Source organism: Mirounga leonina, unplaced genomic scaffold (genome assembly GCF_011800145.1).
Source record: "Mirounga leonina isolate KUSES-001 unplaced genomic scaffold, KU_Mleo_1.0 Mir_114, whole genome shotgun sequence".
Taxonomy (NCBI): domain Eukaryota; kingdom Metazoa; phylum Chordata; class Mammalia; order Carnivora; family Phocidae; genus Mirounga; species Mirounga leonina.
The window spans coordinates 13677934-13698097 of NW_023270265.1; the positions used below are offsets into that span (position 1 = coordinate 13677934).

Below are 20164 nucleotides of genomic sequence, written 5' to 3' on the forward strand. Positions count from 1 at the left end.
AGTCAGCACTTCACAAGCAGCCCACCAAGAGAGACGGTACACCCAGCCACGCGCTGCTGGCAGCAGAGGACAGCGCCGAACATGTGGCCTGAGGAGTGGGAGAGCCGGGGATGAATTCTGACTCTGTCACTTACCCATTGCGTGACCCGGGGAAAGCCCCAAATGTGCCATCTGTAAAATGGGAATGACAATAACTCTATCTTATAGGGTCGTTGTCATGGAACACGGGCCATGGTAAGTGCCATGATGAGGTGTGACCCCCTGAGGGGACATAAGGGGAAAGAGCTGGCGCCCATGGGCCATCACCCTGCCAAAGTGGACTGAAACACTGAGCCCCACTAGAAGAACTCAGCCCAGCCTCAGTCTACCCAGAGTGATACCCACCTGAGGGTGCCATCATCCAGGTCCACAGCCTCCTCTAGGTCTTCCCATTCACTCTCACTAGCACACGCCTCTTCTGCAGACAAAGACTCTGAGAGAGCACGCCAAGAACAGAACTGAGGTAAGGGAATGGTCCCCGAATCTGCCTCCAAACATTCTTCACAGAGTAGCTGGCCTTCCCATGTAGAACTGATGGTAAGATATGCTTCATTTTCCACAGTGGGAGAAGGGGCTTCGAGTAGATGACCTGTGTCTCCTTCCTCATCATCTGTGTCCAATTCAGGACTAGAAAACAAAAACCCATGCGTCTTCCAGCATTGATAAGAAATTCCTCTCCCCACCTTCTTTCTTTCAGGCTGTTCATCATGACACAGCACAGGAGAGCCAGCCAGGGTCCAAACAGCTCCTGCCAGAGACTGTTCCAAACAGTAAATAAGGCGAGGCTCCTGTCCTTAAGGATCCCCTGTTTTAATGGGAAGAGCGAGCAGGGAACAAATGTTACCATCCTGGGAGAGGGTGCTACGGTAGAGCAGGGGGAGCTCCTGACTGAGTCGGGAGGCCACGGAGGACTTGCCAGAGGACGTGGTATTGAAAACAGAGCTATGACTCTGTTCTAGGACTGACTCTTCATATGGGGAGTCAGGGAGACCTCCGGCAAGCTTATTAACTTCTCTGGGACCTCAGTTTTCTCCTCTGAAAAATGGAAAGGTTGAGAAACTTATAAGATTGCTGGGATGCTTAGATTATGTAATTCTGATGCATCCGTCCATGGCTCCTGGCACAGGGTGAGTCCTCAGTAAATGGGAGGGGCTATCATCAAGAGGATTTAGGACTGTGATTTCTACAGAGGGGTTAGACGGAAAGGGCCAAAGCAGGAGGCTGGAAGCAACTCAAGCAGGTGACCTTCAAAGCACCTTGTGCAGGTATCAAGTCCTTTTCGGGGTGCGGAGAAAGAGCCTATTTGTAAAGGCAGCCAGCTGGAGTGACATTTAGTCCCCGTGTGACACAGGAGGCAGAAGAGTGGTGAGTGAGGTGCACTGTCTGGTGGTGAAGACGCAGAGACAACAGTGGAAGGACACGCTTTCCGGGGGCTGCCCAAAGGTCGCCCCACAGGCTTTCTGATTAGAAAAAGCAGCGCAGACAGATGGTAGAGCACTTTGCACGGTGCTTCAAGCATGCCGAGAACGGGCTCAGAAAATGTCTGTCGAAAGTCCGGTTAGAGAAGATGAGGAGGAGAATCTAAAAGAAATGCATGCTTTTCATCAAACGCACAAATCCCCATTTATCAGCCCCCTTCCCCACACCCGAAGCAACGGCTTGGCTTTATGACGTGCCACCTGCCCTACCCTCTCGTCCCTTTCCCGAAATGCCCCTTTTAAACTCAGCTCTGGTGCCTCCCAAGAGCTCCAAGCCCCAGGCGCCCAGAGGGTCGGTCCTCCTCCCCAGTGGAACCGGAGTGTCTGTCCCCACCTGAGTCTCACGGTCAAAAAGATGTTATTTCTGCTCATGAGACCTACAGGGTATACGTAAGTGTGCGTTTCATGTAAACAGATGTGCCCTCACGGGCATAAAAAAGGAGACTGCGTGCCACCAGGACTGAAGGGGAACACTCACTTTAGGAAAGCAATATTTTAAAATCACCAAGCACTTTGAGGGAAAATTGGTTTAAAACCTTAAAGCACTAATAAGGACTGGGCGCCTGGGTGGCTCAGTTGGTTAAACGACTGCCTTCGGCTCAGGTCATGATCCTGGAGTCCCTGGATCGAGTCCCGCATTGGGCTCCCTGCTCGGCAGGGAGTCTGCTTCTCCCTCTGACCCTCCCCCCTCTCATGTGCTCTCTCTCTCTCTCAAATAAATAAATAAAATCTTTAAAAAATAATAATAATAATAATAAAATAAAACCTTAAAGCACTTGACCAAATAGTGTAGAAAATGCATCTTTTTATAAACATGGAAGGGAATATTGTGGAAGTTTTGTCAAAGAACAGGAAATCCAGCCTCTTGCCCAGGCCCACCCTGTGCCCCACCCCACCCCACCCCTGCCCCCAGCAGCAGCCCGCTACTGCGCCCCCCCCACAACGGGTAGAGGAGAAGCACATGCCCTGGGCCACCGCAATGCCTGACTGTTCACACCTGACCTCCCGCCACCATCCTCCTCCAACCTCTCTAACAAGCTCCCTGCATGAGGCGAGGTGTCAGAGAGTCTGAGGGGGCTTGGTGGCCCCAAGGGTGAGCTTGCGGTGTGTCTAAGACATCAAGGAGGGAAGTCCAGTGGACTGTCAAGCTCGCATGACAATCCTGAGCTGAAGATCAGTGTTTAGGAGTTACTGGAGTGGTGTGCCTGGCCATGTGTGGTTGGGGAGGGGGCTGGGGCGCATCTGGGGCTTGGGAGCCTGTAAGTGTGCAGAGAGAAGCCAGCTGAAGCAGCCCAGGCCCCAGTCCTGCCCTAGCTCTGCTCTTAGACTTCCGCCATTCCTGGCCAGGCACCTGCCTCACTCGCTTCCCCCAGGCACGCTCCAGTCACACAGGGGTTCCCTGTGCCCTCCTCTCTGACCAACAGCCCACTCGTCGGGCAGCCTCCGGCCTCGGCCAGCCACACTGATGTCATGGCGGTTATGGCAGCCGCTGTTGGGTTAGACCTGTAGCCTCCTACTCACCCTCTGCTATTCCAGGAACAGCGCCCGCCCCAGAAGGTACACAGTAACTTTAGGTTCGTCTCAAGGACTCTGGCTTCATTTTGTATTCTTTCTGACCATGAAGACTTACAACATCACTTTCACTAAATGATAACTGCTGACACTACCTGCATTTTAACTACCTGGATTTAATTAACTATATGTGCTAGGCAAGAAAGAGAGAGAAATAAGCTTATACCATTACCATCGTGCTATAACCAGCTTTCCACTCCATGAGCATAAGCCCGGGAATGAACACACGTGGAGGCCTTGAACTTGCCATCCCCATTCATTCCTATGAGTCCAGCACGTAAAGATAAGCACTGGGCAGACAGCAAGGCCCTCCCCCCGAGGCCCAACCAAAGAAAAAGCTATCTGCTCCCACACCAGGGGAGCAAAGAACATCACGCCTTCCAGAGTGATGTTCAAGGGTAACATGACTTGATGGGATTTTCGCTTCAGGCCCTAACTTTAGAAACGAACCTTGCCTAAGATGCGACACCAGCCAAGTGCTAAGCCCCCAATCTGGCAGGCACGCAATTCCAACCCTCCTCTATGAAAATGTACAGTACTGCTTTCTGAGCCTGCTTTATAAGCATCTCCTGAGACACGGCGGAGTCTCCAGATGTGCCGTTGTAAAAGAGAAAAACAAGGAAGGAAAAGTAAAATCTCGTCTTCTCCATGAACACTCTGGGTTTGCTGAGGTGCTAGCATCTACCTGGCTTTAGGAAGTAGCCACCTGGCAGCTGGTAAATTCTGGCAATCTGCTGGGCATTTTAGTTGAAGGGACCTGTTCTTTAGTGGGCAAGAAAGCGAAAGAAAGTGACTTGTGTTAAGTTCCCATAGTGCACCAGGCGCCATGCGAGGACTCAGCAGGTGTGCCTTCGTTTGACCTGCACAGTGTCCTGCTCTTTGTTGACAGAGAAGCCTCGAGCTCAGAGGAGTCAACACTCCAGGCAGACTTAGTATATGGTAAAGCTGAAACCAAGGCTAAATGCTCAAGAAGTCCATGCTCTTTTGGCTCCAAACTGCAAAAAGAGAGCTTGACTCACAGATGCCAGAAACAAAGAGGTAGTTGCCTGGGACAGCCACCCCACAGCGGAGGGGCAGCTACTTCTAGGAGGAGTCTGCAAAGAGCCACAATCCCACCAGGAGCTGGGGGAAAGTATCAGGAACTGCTGGGCATGTGCCATGCTTTTCTTCCTATAGGGGACAGTCACTATGTATGCAGCAGAACAAGCAAGTTGTCTTGTTAGAGGGGAAGCTAATATGGTTTTGTTTTTGTTTTTTTTTAAAGATTTTTTTATTTATTTGACAGAGAGATACATAGCAAGAGAGGAACACAAGCAGGGGAGTGGGAGAGGGAGAAGCAGGCTTCCCACCGAGCAGGGAGCCCGATGTGGGGCTCGATCCCAGGACCCTGGGATCAGGACCTGAGCCGAAGGCAGACGCTTAACAACTGAGCCACCCAGGCACCCCGGAAGCTAATATGGTTTGAGTCCTTCCTTCAGAGAGAAAGAAAGGTTCTTGAGTGGGGGGAAGAAAACATAGCAAAAATGAAGCCAGGAAATGTGAGGAGGCAGAGCGCTGTCATTACCAGGACCACCACAGGGAGGCCAAGTGCAAGGGGGAGGTGTTGGCCATGGAGGGAGCCAGGACAGAGAAATAGTAAGGCTGCCCGCCTATGGCTCCATGGACCACACTGGCCTGGGTAACAAGCATGGGGCAGCAACCATGACCAACTGAATATCAGAAGCTCCACTGGAATGTTCTGGAGAGCCCTCAGGATTCTTGTGTAACTCTAGGAGAGGCAACCCCCTCCAAAAATGGCATATTTGGGACATCAGGTATACCCTTTCAAGTAGGAACACTAAGCCAAATTTAATTTGATTTAATTTAATTTAATTTGATTTGATTAATTTAATTTAATTTGATTCAGAAAAATAAAATAATGTGATGTTTCTTGCAAAAATAACGACAAAAAGATAGGAGGAAATAGGCGTTAAAACAGATTTCACCTTAATATAAGGAAACACTTTCTGATCAACAACTACATGGTGATAAAATGGGCCACTTTAAGAGGTAGCAAGTTTTGCATCCCTGGAGGTATTCAGTCAAAAGCAGGCCCCGTACTCTGGGGATGTTATAGAACAGATTTCAGCATGGGGTATGAGATTGAATTAGATCATTTTTTTATTGAACGACCTTGAGATTCTGTGACTCCATGAATGAAACAGCAACTAAACTAATAACTAGTAAAAAAAAAAAAAAGAACTATTGTTAATAACTGATAACTATATTAGATTAAAGGCACATGGCAAGTCAAACTCCAGGCTTGGAGTTAAACCCAGAGTCCCTTTATAATCCGATAATCCAACCCTCAGGATTTCTGTCCATCATCCTGAACTATCTGGCAGTAAAACCTTTAAAAATCCAAAAACCTTTGAAAATCTATAAGGAAGTACAGTTCCTTTTATATTTCCTATAAGATCACACTAATAGTTGTCCTTGTATTAACCTCTGGAGGTTCTTTCCTTTATCACGTGACCAAGTATATCAATTACTGCCTAGAACGCAATTGTAAGAAACTATAAATACACTTTTATTTATGCATTTTCAGACAATGAAAATGAATACCACTGATGAATGTGCTTACCCATTCTGTTCTACTTTGCACACTAGTTAGTTTTTGTTTGGCTGGAGTGGTATTCTTATAAAGATTGTATCGGAATGCTTTCATATATTTATTTATTTATTTATTTTGGGAGAGAGAGAAAGCAGGGGGAGGGGCAGAGGTAGAGGGAGAGAGGATCTCAAGCAGACTCTCCGCTGAACACAGAGCCAGACGTGGGGCTTGATCTCACGACCCTGAGATCATGACCTGAGCCAAAATCAATAGTCAGATGCTTAACCAACGGAGCCCCCTCAAGCGCCCCCTGAATGCTTTTAGGGAATGTACACCTGGCTCCTGTTAGTCACAGATCTCACCTTGCCTAATTGCATTACACGGCTGCTTCATACTTCATGTCACCTACCAGGCCCTACAGATCTGCCCTGCTCAGCCTTCTAGGATGAGCAACAAAGAAGAGTCATTTCACAGCAGTGAGTTTATCCGGTGTCACACACAAACCGTCGTTCCTCATTATTCGCCTGCTTTGTCCCCATGCATCGAGCTAGCACACGCCTCCAAGCAGTACCTCACACTTTCTCAGTATTTGCACCCTGTTCTCTGTTCCTGACAGGTTCCCATGCACCCTGAGTCTATGTGATAAGTACTGTCAAACTGAATCAAAGAGAAATGTTTCCCATCAGAACAGGTTGGAAGACTGGAAATACTTGTGGGGAATGAGAACAAAATGAAGGCTACGTTAAAAATGGCTATTAAAATGAACGTTTCGGTCTGGTGTTTAAAGACATAGATTTTTTTTTTAAGCTGGTGTCGATTGTCAAGTTATTTATATTAGCAATAAAAATAGTGATACATACAAGGGAACTTCTTTCTTACCACAAGACTTTAAAAGGCCCCCAAGGGGGCGGGGAGGCACCTGGGTGGCTAGGTCGGTTAAGCTTCCAACTCTTTGATTTTGGCTCAGGTCATGATCTCAAGGTCGTGGGATTGAGCCCCGTGTGGGGCTCTGTGCTCAGTGGGAGTCTGCTTGAGGATTCTCTCTCTCCCTCTCCCTCTGCCCCTCCCTCCCCTGCTCTCTCTCTGTCAAATAAATAAATCTTAAAAAAAAAAAAAAAAAAAAAAACGCCACACAGGATGTAGCATAAAGGTTCGTATGCTGGGAGAAACACCTGAGGCCTGCCATCTGTAGGTGCCAAGGGTACAGGAGGACCACTGGGTGGGGTTAGCTTTCCCAAAAGCTCATGAACTGTGGTTGCAGCAGCTCCAGACCTTATGCTTCTGTTTCTTCTGCCACACACACCCCCACACCCCTGTCTAATGCCTAGAATAGTGCTGGACCCAGTAAGCACCTGAACACAGTTATAAACTGCTTGATTGTAATTTCTAGCAATGAAATACATACCAAGTATCTGCAAATGTGGTGATTCTTACCTTTCAAGTCTCCTGATATCACAAACTGAATAGCAGTTTTGCCTCATATCCTTTTCCAAAGAGCTGGCCAATGTTGATGCATCCATTCGTTGTTGAAGTCTGCATAAATGAGGGTGGGAATCCTGAGGATGCATCAAGGAAGTAGCCCAGGGTCTCTCTGGGTCTTTGTCCCATTGTGCCTCCCTGGTGGCTTTTTGGAAAGATTCTGGCCTAAGACCCAGGCTTTCTCCTGGGTCTGGGGAGGCACTGTCCCTCCGGCTGTCCTCATGATCCAGACTGGGGCTCTGCTCTGAGTCTGTGCAAGTTGCCCTGGTGAACTCTTTGTCTGATGAGAGCACGGCTGTCTATTAAAAGAAATGCTAAGGGTTATTAGATCCATGGTGCACGCTAAACAAAATATAAAATGTGCTTCTTTAAAAAAAAAAATCATTTTTTTCAAGTGATTGTGGGGCAAAGCAGTTAAGAGATGGGCTCTTGGGTCAGTCTCCCTTTGTCAGGACCCCAGCTCCCACTGGGCCCTAGGTGACACAAGTAACCATCTCTGAACCCCTTAGCTTGGGGCATCAGAAAAATAATGTAAGCATTATTTTTTTAATATTTTTAAAACTTAAAAAAATCAAACTCAAGAGCCAAAAAACAAATAATCCAGTCAAGAAATGGGCTGAAGACAAGAACAGACACTTTTCCAAAAAAAGACATCCAGATGGCTAACAGACACGTGAAAAGACGCTCAACATCAGTCATCATCAGGGAACTACAAATCAAAACCACAAGGAGATACCACCTCACACCTGTCAGGTTGGCTAAAATTAACAACATAAGAAACAACAGGTGTTGGCAAGGATGTGGAGAAAGGGAAACCCTTTTGCACTGTTGGTGGAAATGCAATCTGGTGCAGCCACTGTGGAGAAGAGTATGGAATTTCCTCAAAATGTTAAAAATAGAGCTACCCTATGACCCAGCAATTGCACTACTAGGTATTTACCCAGAGGATACAAAAATACAGATTCAAAGGGATACATGCACCCTGATGTTTATAGCAGCATTATCAACAATAGTCAAATTATGTAGAGAGCTCAAATGTCCATCAACTGATGAATGGATAAAGATGTGATATATATAAACAATGGAATATTATTCAGCCATCAAAAAGAATGGACTCTTGCCATTTGCAATGCCATGGATGGAGCTAGAGTATATTATGCTGAGTGAAATAAGTCACTGGGAGAAAGACAAATACCAGGTGATTTCACTCATATGTGGAATTTAAGGAAGAAAACAGATGAACATATGGGACGGGGGTAAAGAAAAAAAGAAAAGAGGGAAACAAGTCATAAGAGATTTTTAATGACAGAGAACAAACAGAGGATTGATGGAGGGAGGTGGGTGGGGGATGGGCTAGATGGGTGATGGGTATTAAGGAGGACACTTGCTGTGATGAGCACTGGGTGTTGTATGTAAGTGATGAATCACTGAATTCTACTCCTGAAACCAATATTGCACTGTATGTTAACTACCGAAAATTTAAATTAAAAAATAGTAAATAAATAAATAAAATTTTAAAAAGAAACTTAAAAAATATGGAAACAAAAGTAACAATGACACTTTGTCTCACTTTCCAGTAAGAAATGAGTTTTGTAAACTCTCGTCTTCACCTGTCCTCATCCATGATGGCTCATTCTCACAGCCCCACTGCCCTTCCCATCCTGATTCCCTGCCCTGGGTCTCCTCCTCACTTATCCAAATATTACTTGATTCACCACAACTGCTTATATCCCTGTTGGGCCCTTTAGGTTCTAACTTTGATGACACACTGGGGCACACTAACACCATGGGAACAAACTTTCTGTAGGAAAAAAAAAAAATCTATGCTTTGTTTATAGCACAACCTTCTGGGTCAGCTGATTCTATGTATTCTTTGTTTTGAGCTATTTCATAAATCTCTATAAACAAATATGTTGTTCTTTGAAATCTCTTTTGAACCAATTTTAACATCTGCCCAGTTCCCTCATTGAATGGGTTAGATGAAATCTTTAACATATATTCATTTTTACATCTATGTGAGAGTCATGAGTTTACTTTTTCCTGAAAATTATCTTTTAGCACTTCCATCCCATGACCTACATGCCTGACGTTGTAGGAACACATGGACTTGAGAGCTAGACAGGGCTGGCCACCCATCCCTGTCCTCACCAAAGCAGAAAAGAAATTGCTACTCGTCCACTCGCCCCAGCGGGCTCCTCAGCTTGCTGATTGCCCATTCTTCAAAATGAGGGGGGATATGCTTCCAAATATGCATTTTTTTTTTTAAGAGAGAGAGAGTGAGCAGGTGGAGGGGCAGAGGGAGAAGGAGAAACAGACTCGCTGCTGAGCAAGCAGCCTGACATGGGGCTCGATCCCAGGACTCTGGGATTATGACCCGAGGCAGACACTCAGCTGACTGAGCCACCCAGGCATCCCCGCAAATATGCACTTTTACTTAACTATAAATCATAAACTCTTATGACTCGACTGATATACAATGCAAATTATAAAGGACATACCAAAAATTAAAATTTGAAGTGGATGGGATAAAAAATAAATAGTAAGAGCAGTTATATTTTCTTATACTACCCCTAGGGAGACCTCCAAAATCTCATGTTCAACCATTCCCCTCCCTCCACCTCATCACCCCCAGTGCTCACTCTACAGCGATCCTTCACCCTCTTCAAGGCTTCCAGTTAATGGTGCCTTGTCACCACCCCGTCCCCCACCCCCACCCTCTTCCTCTGCTAAGAGTCCATGCTTCTGCCCCATAAACACGCACTTAAAAATAAAGAAGACTCCGAGCTCCCATTCTGCATTATGTGCCTCCATTTGCCTCCATTCTGTGCGACACTCAGGGGCCGTATGTGAACTCCAACCCCTAGGGACACCCTATGTGGACTCCGTAGCTCTTCTAGACACTAATGCCACGTGTATGAGCGCAGGTGTCTCACAGGCATTCAAGACTTCCAGATAATCTTTCTTTACTTCCTTAGTGAAGTCAGTTTCCCATTCTTTCTACCCTCTACATTATTTCTCATGTCTCTCCTCAGCCACTCCCCTGAACTTGCCTCTTACTTCACAGTGAAAATGGGCACATCCAGATGAGAATCCTTCATCTCCCCATGGCAAAGTCTACCAACCAGCCCGCATCCCTCTCCCAACCTCCTCCAAATACCAGCCACTCCTTTCTCAGCTCCTCAAATGCACGCTTATCCTCATTATTTCTGTCCGTGTCTCCCCGCTTCTCCCTGCACACACTCCACCCAGGCTTCTGTCTCCATCATCCAACTGAAGGAGTTCTGCTCAGGGTCTCCAGTGACCTACATCTTTCTAAGCCAAGGACAATTCTCTCTCCTCGTCTCATTCTACCTCTCAGTAGCATGCAACATAATTGGTTTCTTCCTCCTTCTTGAGAGCATCTTTTACTCACTTATTCTACTTGAATGTGTTCACTCTGAACTTAGCCCTCCCTCGTTTTCCCACCATCTCCCAGGCCCCTCCTGCTGTGTCATTTCTTTGAACTGGACCTTTCAGGGTTGGGGGGTCCCACGGCTTACTTCTCTGCACTCTTTCCCAAAGTGATCTCATCCATTTCATAGCTTTAAATAATGTTATTTGCTGACAGCTCCCAAATCCACCTTTTCCAGTCCTGATATCATGCCAATTCTCCACAAACACCTGCTTAATTGACATCTCCACTGGCTATGCCATAGACGTTTCAGTTTTGCTTACTCCCAAGAACTATCGCTTCTCTTCCATGTACTTTAAAGTGCACTCTCCAAGCACTCCCTATCTTGGCAAGTAGTATCACCATTCAACCAGTTGTTCAAGCCAAACTTTGCTCTCTTTCCATGTGACCACATCTAAGCCAAAACTAATCCTTTGGGCTCTACCTCCTACATCTGACTACTTCTTACCAACTATTCGGCTACAACCTGAGTCCAAGCCACAGTGGTTTCTTTGAATGACTGCTGGCTTATCTGCTCCAGTCCATCTCCGGCTCAGTGGTCTTTCTAAAGTATAGACCAGATGAGGGTATGCTCCTGCCTAACCCTTCACTCTCCCACCACTTCCAGCCCAGGGGCTTCCCATTGCCACCAAAATGGAATCAGCACATTGCCAACATCTACAAGGCGCTACATGATGTGGCCCGTGCCTCCCTCTACAGCTTCTCCCCTTCCACACCTGTTATATTCTTGTCCCTCGAACATCTAGGTTCATTCCTGTCTCAGAGCCTTCACACTTGCTATTGCTTCTGCCTGGAATGATCTTCTTACTCCAGATGTTTGTACGGCTGCCTCCTTTCCATGACCACTTTATTCTAGTTAGGAATTAAAGGCTCCCTTCCTTGGTCTTCTATCTGACCTCTGAAGCCACATGAATGAATGAAAATTTCTCTTCCACTTGGCCCTCAAGTATAAACTGAGAGAAAGCATGCCCACCATGCCTCACTCCAAGCCCTCCCACTGGACTTTTCTGGGCCCCCCTAAGTAGAGCCATTCTCCAGAACAGAAGGACCACTTTTCCCTGGCATTTCCTAGATATCTCAACAAAAGCACAGGGCACAAGCCCCACGGCCTGATCTCCATGCATGTGAAGCTTGACCTTCTCGCACCCCGGTCAGTTGCTCAACACGACTGCCATGTCTACCTTCTTTTCCAAACTGGCAGCTTTCTGATTTCCTTTCCCTGGCAATTTTCTCACAAAGTCTGTGTCAAATGACCTCTTGGAGTCCAAGAATCAGAAGGATCTGGATCACAAAATCTTCTGTGATGTCTCTAGTGATTGTCACCCCCAGGGATGAGCGATCGACTCTATCCACATCTTACACATGAGAAATCACAAGGCCTAGAGAAGTCAGGCACTTGCCTGAGGTCCACACAGCTGGTGCATGGCGGAGCAGGTGCAGCTGACTGCAGGGTACTCACACAGATGCCTCCGCAGGATGAAGGCCCATCCCCCAGCTGCCGGGAGTGCTGGTTACTGACAGCTCACAGCTAGCCCTTCCCCAAGAATCCTGCTCAGCTCAGCTCAAGGGAGCTGTCTCAGGCAACGTCCGGCCCCCTCCCTTGGGGCAGCCCACACCGCAGTGCTGGTTGATACAAAGTGCAAAGGCACAGACTCTCTTGCCACCCCAGCTCCAAAGCTCCCGGTGGCGTAAGCAGAGGCCCCTGCTGCAGCTGCACCTCGTTAACTTCTCCTTCCACCTGGCCCTGCCTCCCTCCCCCTCACGGGGCTTGTTCCCAAGAGCAGGCCCCATAAACCTCTGGCACTCAAATCTCCGCTACAGCGTCTGCGTCCCGGGACCCAACCAGTGGCATTATGACAATTAATTTTATCTGTCAACTTGGCCAGGCCACAGTGCCCAGATGTGTGGTCAAACACTAGCCTAGATGTTTCTGTGAAGGCATTTTTTAGGTAAGATTTGCACTGAAATCAGCAGACTTTGAGTAAAGCAGATGACCCTCCATGATGTGGGTGGGCCACATTCCATCGGTTGAGTGCCGTAGGAGAAAAAGACTGAGATCCCCAAGGAAGAAGGAATTCTGCCTCCAGTCTGCCTTCGGACACAAGCTGCACCGTGGACCCCTCCCTAGGTTTCCAGACTGCCTGCCTACTCTGCAGAATTTAGACTGGCCAGCCCCCACAATCATGTGAGCCTGTATCCTAACCTCCCCTCCCACCTACATACCCCTACACATACACACCCTATTGATTCTATTTCACTGGACACACTAATATAAGTATCAAGGCAAAAATTCTTAATTTTCCCGATCTCATTGCCTCTTCTTTGGACTAAACCATACATGTCTAATTCATACTTTAGGAAAGTGGATACATAGCCTGTTCTCCATTTCATTCCTCAGAATGGAAATTCTTACCTTTCCTCAGTCTGATTTTGTATTATTATTCTTGCTCCTGGATTCCCCTCTCTGATGCTTGGGCCACCAGAAGGCCTGAGTCTAGAAGTTTCACAGGCAGGATCTAAACATATAACTACCTACAGGAAGATGCAAACATTGTAGAGGCAGAGTAGGGAGGGCAAGGAGAAGATAGACATGAGATCTCATGAACTTGTCACAGACTAATTGAGGCTTGGAGACCAGCTATTTCCCCGCCCCGGTGGAAGAAGATGGCATTGAACCCTACCTAAAACAAAGTTGGGTTTCTCAGGACCCACCAGACAAGAAAAGGGGTGCTTGAAGGCACCAGAGGGCACCGCAGCTTACCTGCCATCCCTGGTCTACCTCAGGCAGTGCACCTGGAGGGGGTCGGCAAAGTAGGAGCGTGACTTCCTGTGAGGCCCCTCGCAGTAAATGGAGCACCTCCTATGAGAAACCAGAATCTGTGGTTGGATGTGGGCATGGCATGGCTGTGGCATCTCCTCCTAGGTGCTCCCCACTATCTCTCTGGCACTGTTCCCTTGATCTGTTTCTCGGCTCTAGAGAACTCTGGAGAACACTGATATGGGCCTGATTTCCTAAAGTGAGAGACGCCAAAGCCACCGGCCTGGGGTCCCCATGAAGGCAATGCCCCCATGCTGGGCTGTTAGTGGCCATGGTCTGCCCAGGATCTTTTCATGGCAGCACTTGCCAATACAGATGCGTGCTCTTCACTGAGAGAATGTCTTCATCATCTCAACCTCCCTCTCCTCTCAGCAGCCCCCCATCTCAGGGGCCATCGGTCACGTACGCTCCACCACCCCAATCTCTAAAGGGCACTCGGGACCTCTCACCTGTGCCATCGCAGTGCCCTCCTCTGCTCCCTTCCTCCTCCAGTGTCACCCACCTCCCCTCCTCCATCGTGATCAAGAGCACTCTTTCTACAAGGCAGATATGACCAAGTCATCTCACATTCAACAAGCTCTGCAGGGCAGCACGCAGGATCTGTTCTTACCTGCCACTGCCTTGCTTAGCCCACTCTCTCTCCCACCTGCTCCCGCTGCTCCCACAACCTAAGCTCCGACTATGCTGAGCCTCTTCCTCCAACACTCTGTCTCAGAGCCCAGGGCTTCAAGGTGCCTTGAGGGTTCCTATTTCCTATCTAAGCCAGAATTTCTCAACGCCTCCTTAGTACTGACATTTTAGGCAGGATAACTCTCCGTTGTGGGGGCTGTCCTGTTCGTTGTAGAATGCTGAGCGGCATCTCTGGTCTTTGCCCACTTGATGCCAGTGGCACCTGCCAGTTGTGACAACCATAAATGTATATGAACTTTGCCAGATGTCCCCGGAAAGGTAATATCATTCCAACTCGACAACCACTGATCCGGACGCCACTTAATACCCGCCTTAGCAGCAATGGACTTCCACAGAACATGCTTCCTTCCTCAGTTCCCTGCGGCAAGCACTTTCTTTTCCCCCAGTTCCCTGGGGCAAGCATTTTTGTTTCTCGTGACACTTGTTTTCCACAGTCAGTTCTGTTTTCTTGTTTGTCCCCCCAACTACAAGCACTGAGAACATATGAACTGCCTGACTCTGCATCGTTAGCTCCTCAAAGAGCGGCTGACCCAGCGCTCGTTCTCAGGAAACAGTTCTTGGCTCACAAACTAGACAGATGAAAGTATTGCCATCCCAGCATATGCTGTCCTGGGGATTCTCCAGCTCTCACCACTCAGTCCAGAGCCACTCTCCACCTTGCTCTGTGTTCCGGAGGTGGGCCTGTACAGACTGGTTCCTGTTGGGCTCAGCCAATGGGAGCATGGGTGGGATCAGAGACAGGAGAGGGAGTGCTTCCTCTTGGACTCAGCCAATGGGAGCATGGGTAAGGATCAGAGCTGGGAGGAGAGAGGGGTGGGTATTTGTTTTCCCGCCTTCCTCCCCATGGGGTTGTCACAGAATGGCTGGGTCCCTCAGCAAATGTCACAGTTCATGTCATCAGGTCCACTTCACCAGCTCTCTCAGTTTCCCAGGTTGTATAATTGCTCCTTCCCATATGTCTTTGGACTTGGGAGGGTGGATGGATAATTGCACCCACTCTTCCCGGCCCCAGGGATCTACACTCTCTCTTGAGCTTCCCAACAACCAGCTCACACCTTTATTAAACTCTCCTCAAATGACTCCATTTCCAGCCAGGACCCTGACTGATATGCACAGTATTCCACTGAGATTATGGTATATGCATTGAGAAGTGTCCACATTTTTTTTAAGTTGGCTCCACACCCAATGTGGAGCCCAGTGCAGGGCTTCAGCTCACAACCCTGAGATCAAGATCTGAGCTGAGATCAAGAGTCAGATGCTTAACCGAATGAGCCACCCAGGCGCCAGGAGAAGGGTCCACTTTTTACCCTTTTTAAATTTCATTTTTGAATATATACAGGACAACTGATGCAACACTGCATGTCAACATCTGTAAATTTAATAGAGAAATGGGAAGAACGGCAGAAAGGGACCCACTGCAGTCTCTTCAGCCCACATACCCACCTCCTAGAATGTTAGGAGAGCTTTAGCCAGCACAGAGCCAGGGTTTTATCTTCAGTTTCATTATAAACCTAATTAGAAGCAAGGCTTATTCAAGGTCAGATATTCAAGAACTGAGACAGAAAATTAAATGTGAGAATGGTCCACCCATTGCTCTCTTTGTATGATCCAGGTTCTAGGTGTGACTTTCAAGAACCCAGAGCATTCCTTATGGTGGGTGAGCCTGAAAGAAACATGGCTGATATCTGTACATACGGGGTTGCATGGTCTCCTACCTGGAAGACGAGGCCTTCTGTGGGCCTTCCATTCACGGCCAGGATAATGTCACCTGCTGCAATGGCCCCATTCTTCTCAGCTGGCTGCCCTGGGAAGAGTCTCTTAATTCTCACAATATCATTCTTGAGATGGCTGCAGCTTTCTTTCTCCATCTGCACGAAGCTGAATCCCAAACCACTGGCATTTTTTTTCAGAGTGACTTCAAACTTAGGACCTGTATTGTGGGATGTGGACAAGATAAATCCCTTAGTAGATTCTGAATGAAATTGACTGGCCTTAAAATGTAAGCTGTCAAGAAGATGAGTTATTTCTGTTTTACACGAAAAGATTTCATTTTGCTAATTTTTATGAGAGAGTCCTTTATACTTATTATAGATCAGTGCTGCCCAGTGGAAATATAAGGTGAGCTGCAAATGTGAACCACGTGTGTAATTTCAGTTCTCAAATAACTACATTTTAAAAAGTAAGACGAAACAGGTAAAATAAACTTAATCATATAGTGCGTGTAACCCAATATATCTACAATATGACCATTTCAACATGTAGTCAATATAAAAAGAGTGTTAATGAGATATTTTGCATCCTTCTTATGTACTAAGTCTTCAAAAATCAAATATGGATTTTATCAATTTAGATTGGCTATATTTCAAGTACTCAATAGCCACATGTGGCCAGTAGCTACCATACTGGACAAAAGAATTATAGATAATCAACAAGGTTTATATGTAAAGATATAGTTTATAGACATACACAATATGCCTACATCACTTAATAAAACTTATATCATATATATTCCTATTACTCCTTTAGAACCTCAATCATCTTTAGTATATTTGAAACAAAATTTTGCATAATTAGACTCTGGAGAAAATTCTGGTAAATTCTATGGAAACGTTTTCTTTAGCCATGTGGACGGACCATAAGACAAAACAGCTGCCTCTGGGCAGCAAAGATGGACACAGCTCCGGGAACCTCGTTAGTCTAACAGCCAGAGGCCTTTGGGTCTCTCCTAGCCTGCCTTCCACTCAGTTGGCAATGAATCAAAAGACAGAGCACTGACTCATAAACCTTAATTTGCGACATGGGTGAAAGCATCCGAAGCTTTTAGTTGCCGGTGTATCATATGACCAATTTCACCATCACTGCCATGAGACCCCCTCACCTCATTTGATAGTGAGTCTGTCGAAGGGCCTCACTGGAGTGAGCAGAGGAGCAATCAAAGAGGAAGCAGACTCGTCTTACGCATGCGTGTTCCCTTCCTCCCAACCCCATCGCTCACTACGGCTACTGTGCATCCAACCTGACTCACACCTTCAGGAAAATCTTTAAAAACGGATTGAAAAGTGGCTAAGCTCCAAATCATGAAATGCTAAAGGAGTACATGTTTTCCTAGCAGGAAACAAAATCACAGGGCAGTGCAGAGAGGCAACCCATCGGAAGATATGCCATGATGTCCCTGCAAACTGATGGACATTTACTGTTTTACATGATGCTGATAACAAGGCTAGATTTCTGAGCACCTTCCCCTCCCAGCCGGCCTCAGCACGCCCCAGATCTTTTGCTATGAATGTCTTGGCTAGAAGGTAGAGATTTGGTCAGAAAATGCCTGACCCTTTCATTCCAATTTCATTCCTAAAGATTTATACACAAGTATTCAGGCACCTGATCGAGAAACCTCAGAAGGCACAGGGGAGAATTACGCCTGGCAATCATTTTGGAACAATGCATTTTTTTTTCCAGAAACATATTCCATTATATTGGCTTCCACTGCATCCAAACACCAGCCGCATCATGCTCACAGTCTTCTGTGAAGCCAGAGGAGGCCTTCATACCTTCCCTTTTGAGTTGAGAATTCAAAGGGAGCACAGGATGACATGACAATAGTAACACTCAGTTCTCTCTCCTCTCACCATCTGTCGCTGAGACACAGCCCGCGGGCCTGCCAGGCAAGGCTGTTGCCAAGGAAACAGCCGTGCATTCATCTCCCGTCCTGTCCTTAGCAGAAGGACACTGCTGGGCGGTCCTGGGGCCTCTTCTCTCTAAGACCAGTCTTGCAACCTAGAAGATGGTTGGACAAACTCCATTTGCACTTCATATGGTAACCAGCAGGCTCTCCCCTCACCCTGCAAATGCTTCTTGATTTTCTGATACTTCCAATAGCTGCTTCATTTGAATCTCAAATTAAAATCTCCAATCTAGCCCACTTGTTGGGATCCAGAGCAGTATTTTCAACTGTCTGTCCGAAAGGGTTTCTGGGGTAACACGTGTACCTCCATTTCAGTGCATTCAAGGTCAAATTCATCTTCTTCCTCTCTCATCTTTACTACCCCCTCCTCTTTCTGCCTAAAACATTCCTCCCCTTGCATCTGCTCTCTCCGAACATGGAACCATCCCTCTACTAACCTCCTGGGGGCCACACCTGCAGGGATCCAGCTTACCCCCTTCTGCCCTCCAAGTGCCCATCTGATTCCTAAGACTTGTCTGTTCACCATCAGAAACATCTCCCCCAGGGCTCCCCCTCCTCCATTTCTTCTCCTGCTGCCAGGGCCCAACTGGACAGTGGCAAACTCCAGCTAACTTGGCTTCCTGGACCCTATCTCCTCCTCCTCAGGTCACTCCCCACCGTGGCTACCCATGGGTTGATCTAAGACACAAACTGAGCATGCAACACTCTTGATCAAAAGTCTCTAGCGTTTCCCATCACCTAGCAGGGTATCCCAGAAAACTATGCCATTCTGGCCACCCCCTTTCTTTTGGTTTGATTTTCCATCCTTCTTCCCTACACACCCTATACTCTTTTTACACAAAGCATAGTTCAGGGACCAGTGGCTCGACATCACCTGGAAGCCTTTTAGAAATGTCGAGCTTCCATTCAGGGGACTTGGGCCTGCTAACATCCTTCTGCTGCCATTGTCATTTAGCACCATGCCCATGACCCCAGAGTGACAATTCCTACCTGTCATCACTGCTGCCGGCAGCAGGCAAGAAGTACCTTCTCTAACCACGTTCATTAGCAAAAGTCTGAAGAGCAGAGAGTGCTAATAAATTACGACTCTGTTCTCAAGACAGGTCAACCAAGGTAGCCAGCAAAAGTAAATTTCACTGCAAACCAGAAGACTGCTTCCGGAAAGGAAGCAAACAGGGGCCCTTCTGCTCCCTCAGTGTGCCAGAAGGGCCCACAGGAGTCCTTTCCGTCTCTGCCAGCTCCCCAGTTACCTAGAGGGCAATGCCAGCTCTGAGGCTTAGGACACTGAGGCACAAAAAGGCTCCCACCCTCAGGCAGAGGACTGAACACAGCATGGTAACATCCAGATGCTGCCTGGGCCCTACATAGAATAAGGAGTCCATAACAGGTCAGTGCCTTCGGCTCTGGGTGTCTGGAATTTCTACTTCCCTGTGATCAGAATCCCAGGACAGCATGGCCTGAATTTACCTAGGTTGATGGGAATAGCATGAACTGGGGAGAGGGTGTCAGCAAGTGCAAAAGCCAGCTGGTGACAGGGCCGGAGGGCAGATGGAAGCATCAGCCAGTTTGGGCTGGAGCAGAAGGTGTGAGGGGGCAACCAGAGCCAGAGTCAAGCAGGAGAAGTCATCCACCACACCAGCCCTATTTGGCTGTCTGATTCCAGAATCGAGGCAAGTAAAAAGCCAGCTTTTCAAGGTTCTTTGCAGGGGGTGAGGTATTCTGCTTGGGAAACCTGTCTGCTTCCTCCTGACTTTCACATCACCATAGAAAAGTGAAAAAGTGAAAGGGAGAAGAAGACAAAGAAGAAAGTCTTGTTTTGTTTCCTGCCTGTCCACCTCCCACCCAGAGGCAACCGCAGCTTCTGATGCTGTCCAAGAAAGCTCTGGAGGACAGAAAGACAACTCCCTGCTAGTGGGGCGCTCACCTGCCCAGAACCCTTGAGGTACTGCACAGCCTGCTTGTGGGTGAGGCCGCACAGACTCACTCCATCCACCTGCAGGAGCTGGTCACCTGGGAGGGGGACAGAGGTCATGTCTTCGAGCTCCCGAGGCTGCAGGAATGACTGCTGCTGGAGGCCCCCGCCCAGCACCCTTCACGCAGCCTCAGGGAGGGTCAAGAAGCTGAGCTGTGAGAAGCCCCGATGGGGCTTGGCTGCCAGCCACCTCTCTGAACACCTTCATAGATCAATGATACGGGAATCTTTCTATTATTGGCTCACAGAGGGGTTGAGCCAACTCTGTATAACCGTATCCTTTCTCCTGTTTTCTTGTGAAACCATTTCTGAAAGTACTTTCAAGTCAGTTAGGGGTAATATTTATATCTCCAGGATGTTCTTTTTTTATTTCAAAACAGGTCAAAAAGA

The 20164-nt window shown here is 47.5% G+C and overlaps 1 protein-coding gene across 1 annotated transcript; it reads right to left on the reverse strand.

Moving 5' to 3' along the window:
- Positions 1–937: 937 nt before the first annotated feature.
- Positions 938–19834, reverse strand: FRMPD2 (FERM and PDZ domain containing 2). Its single transcript, XM_035020366.1, has 6 exons — positions 19727–19834; positions 17747–17894; positions 15836–16050; positions 13374–13472; positions 7117–7460; positions 938–1620 (listed from the first exon to the last, which is right to left on the reverse strand). Exons 1-6 carry the CDS (start codon positions 19832–19834, stop codon positions 1572–1574), a joined length of 963 nt encoding a protein of 320 aa, XP_034876257.1. The 3' UTR covers positions 938–1571.
- Between the last annotated feature and the right edge of the window lie 330 nt (positions 19835–20164).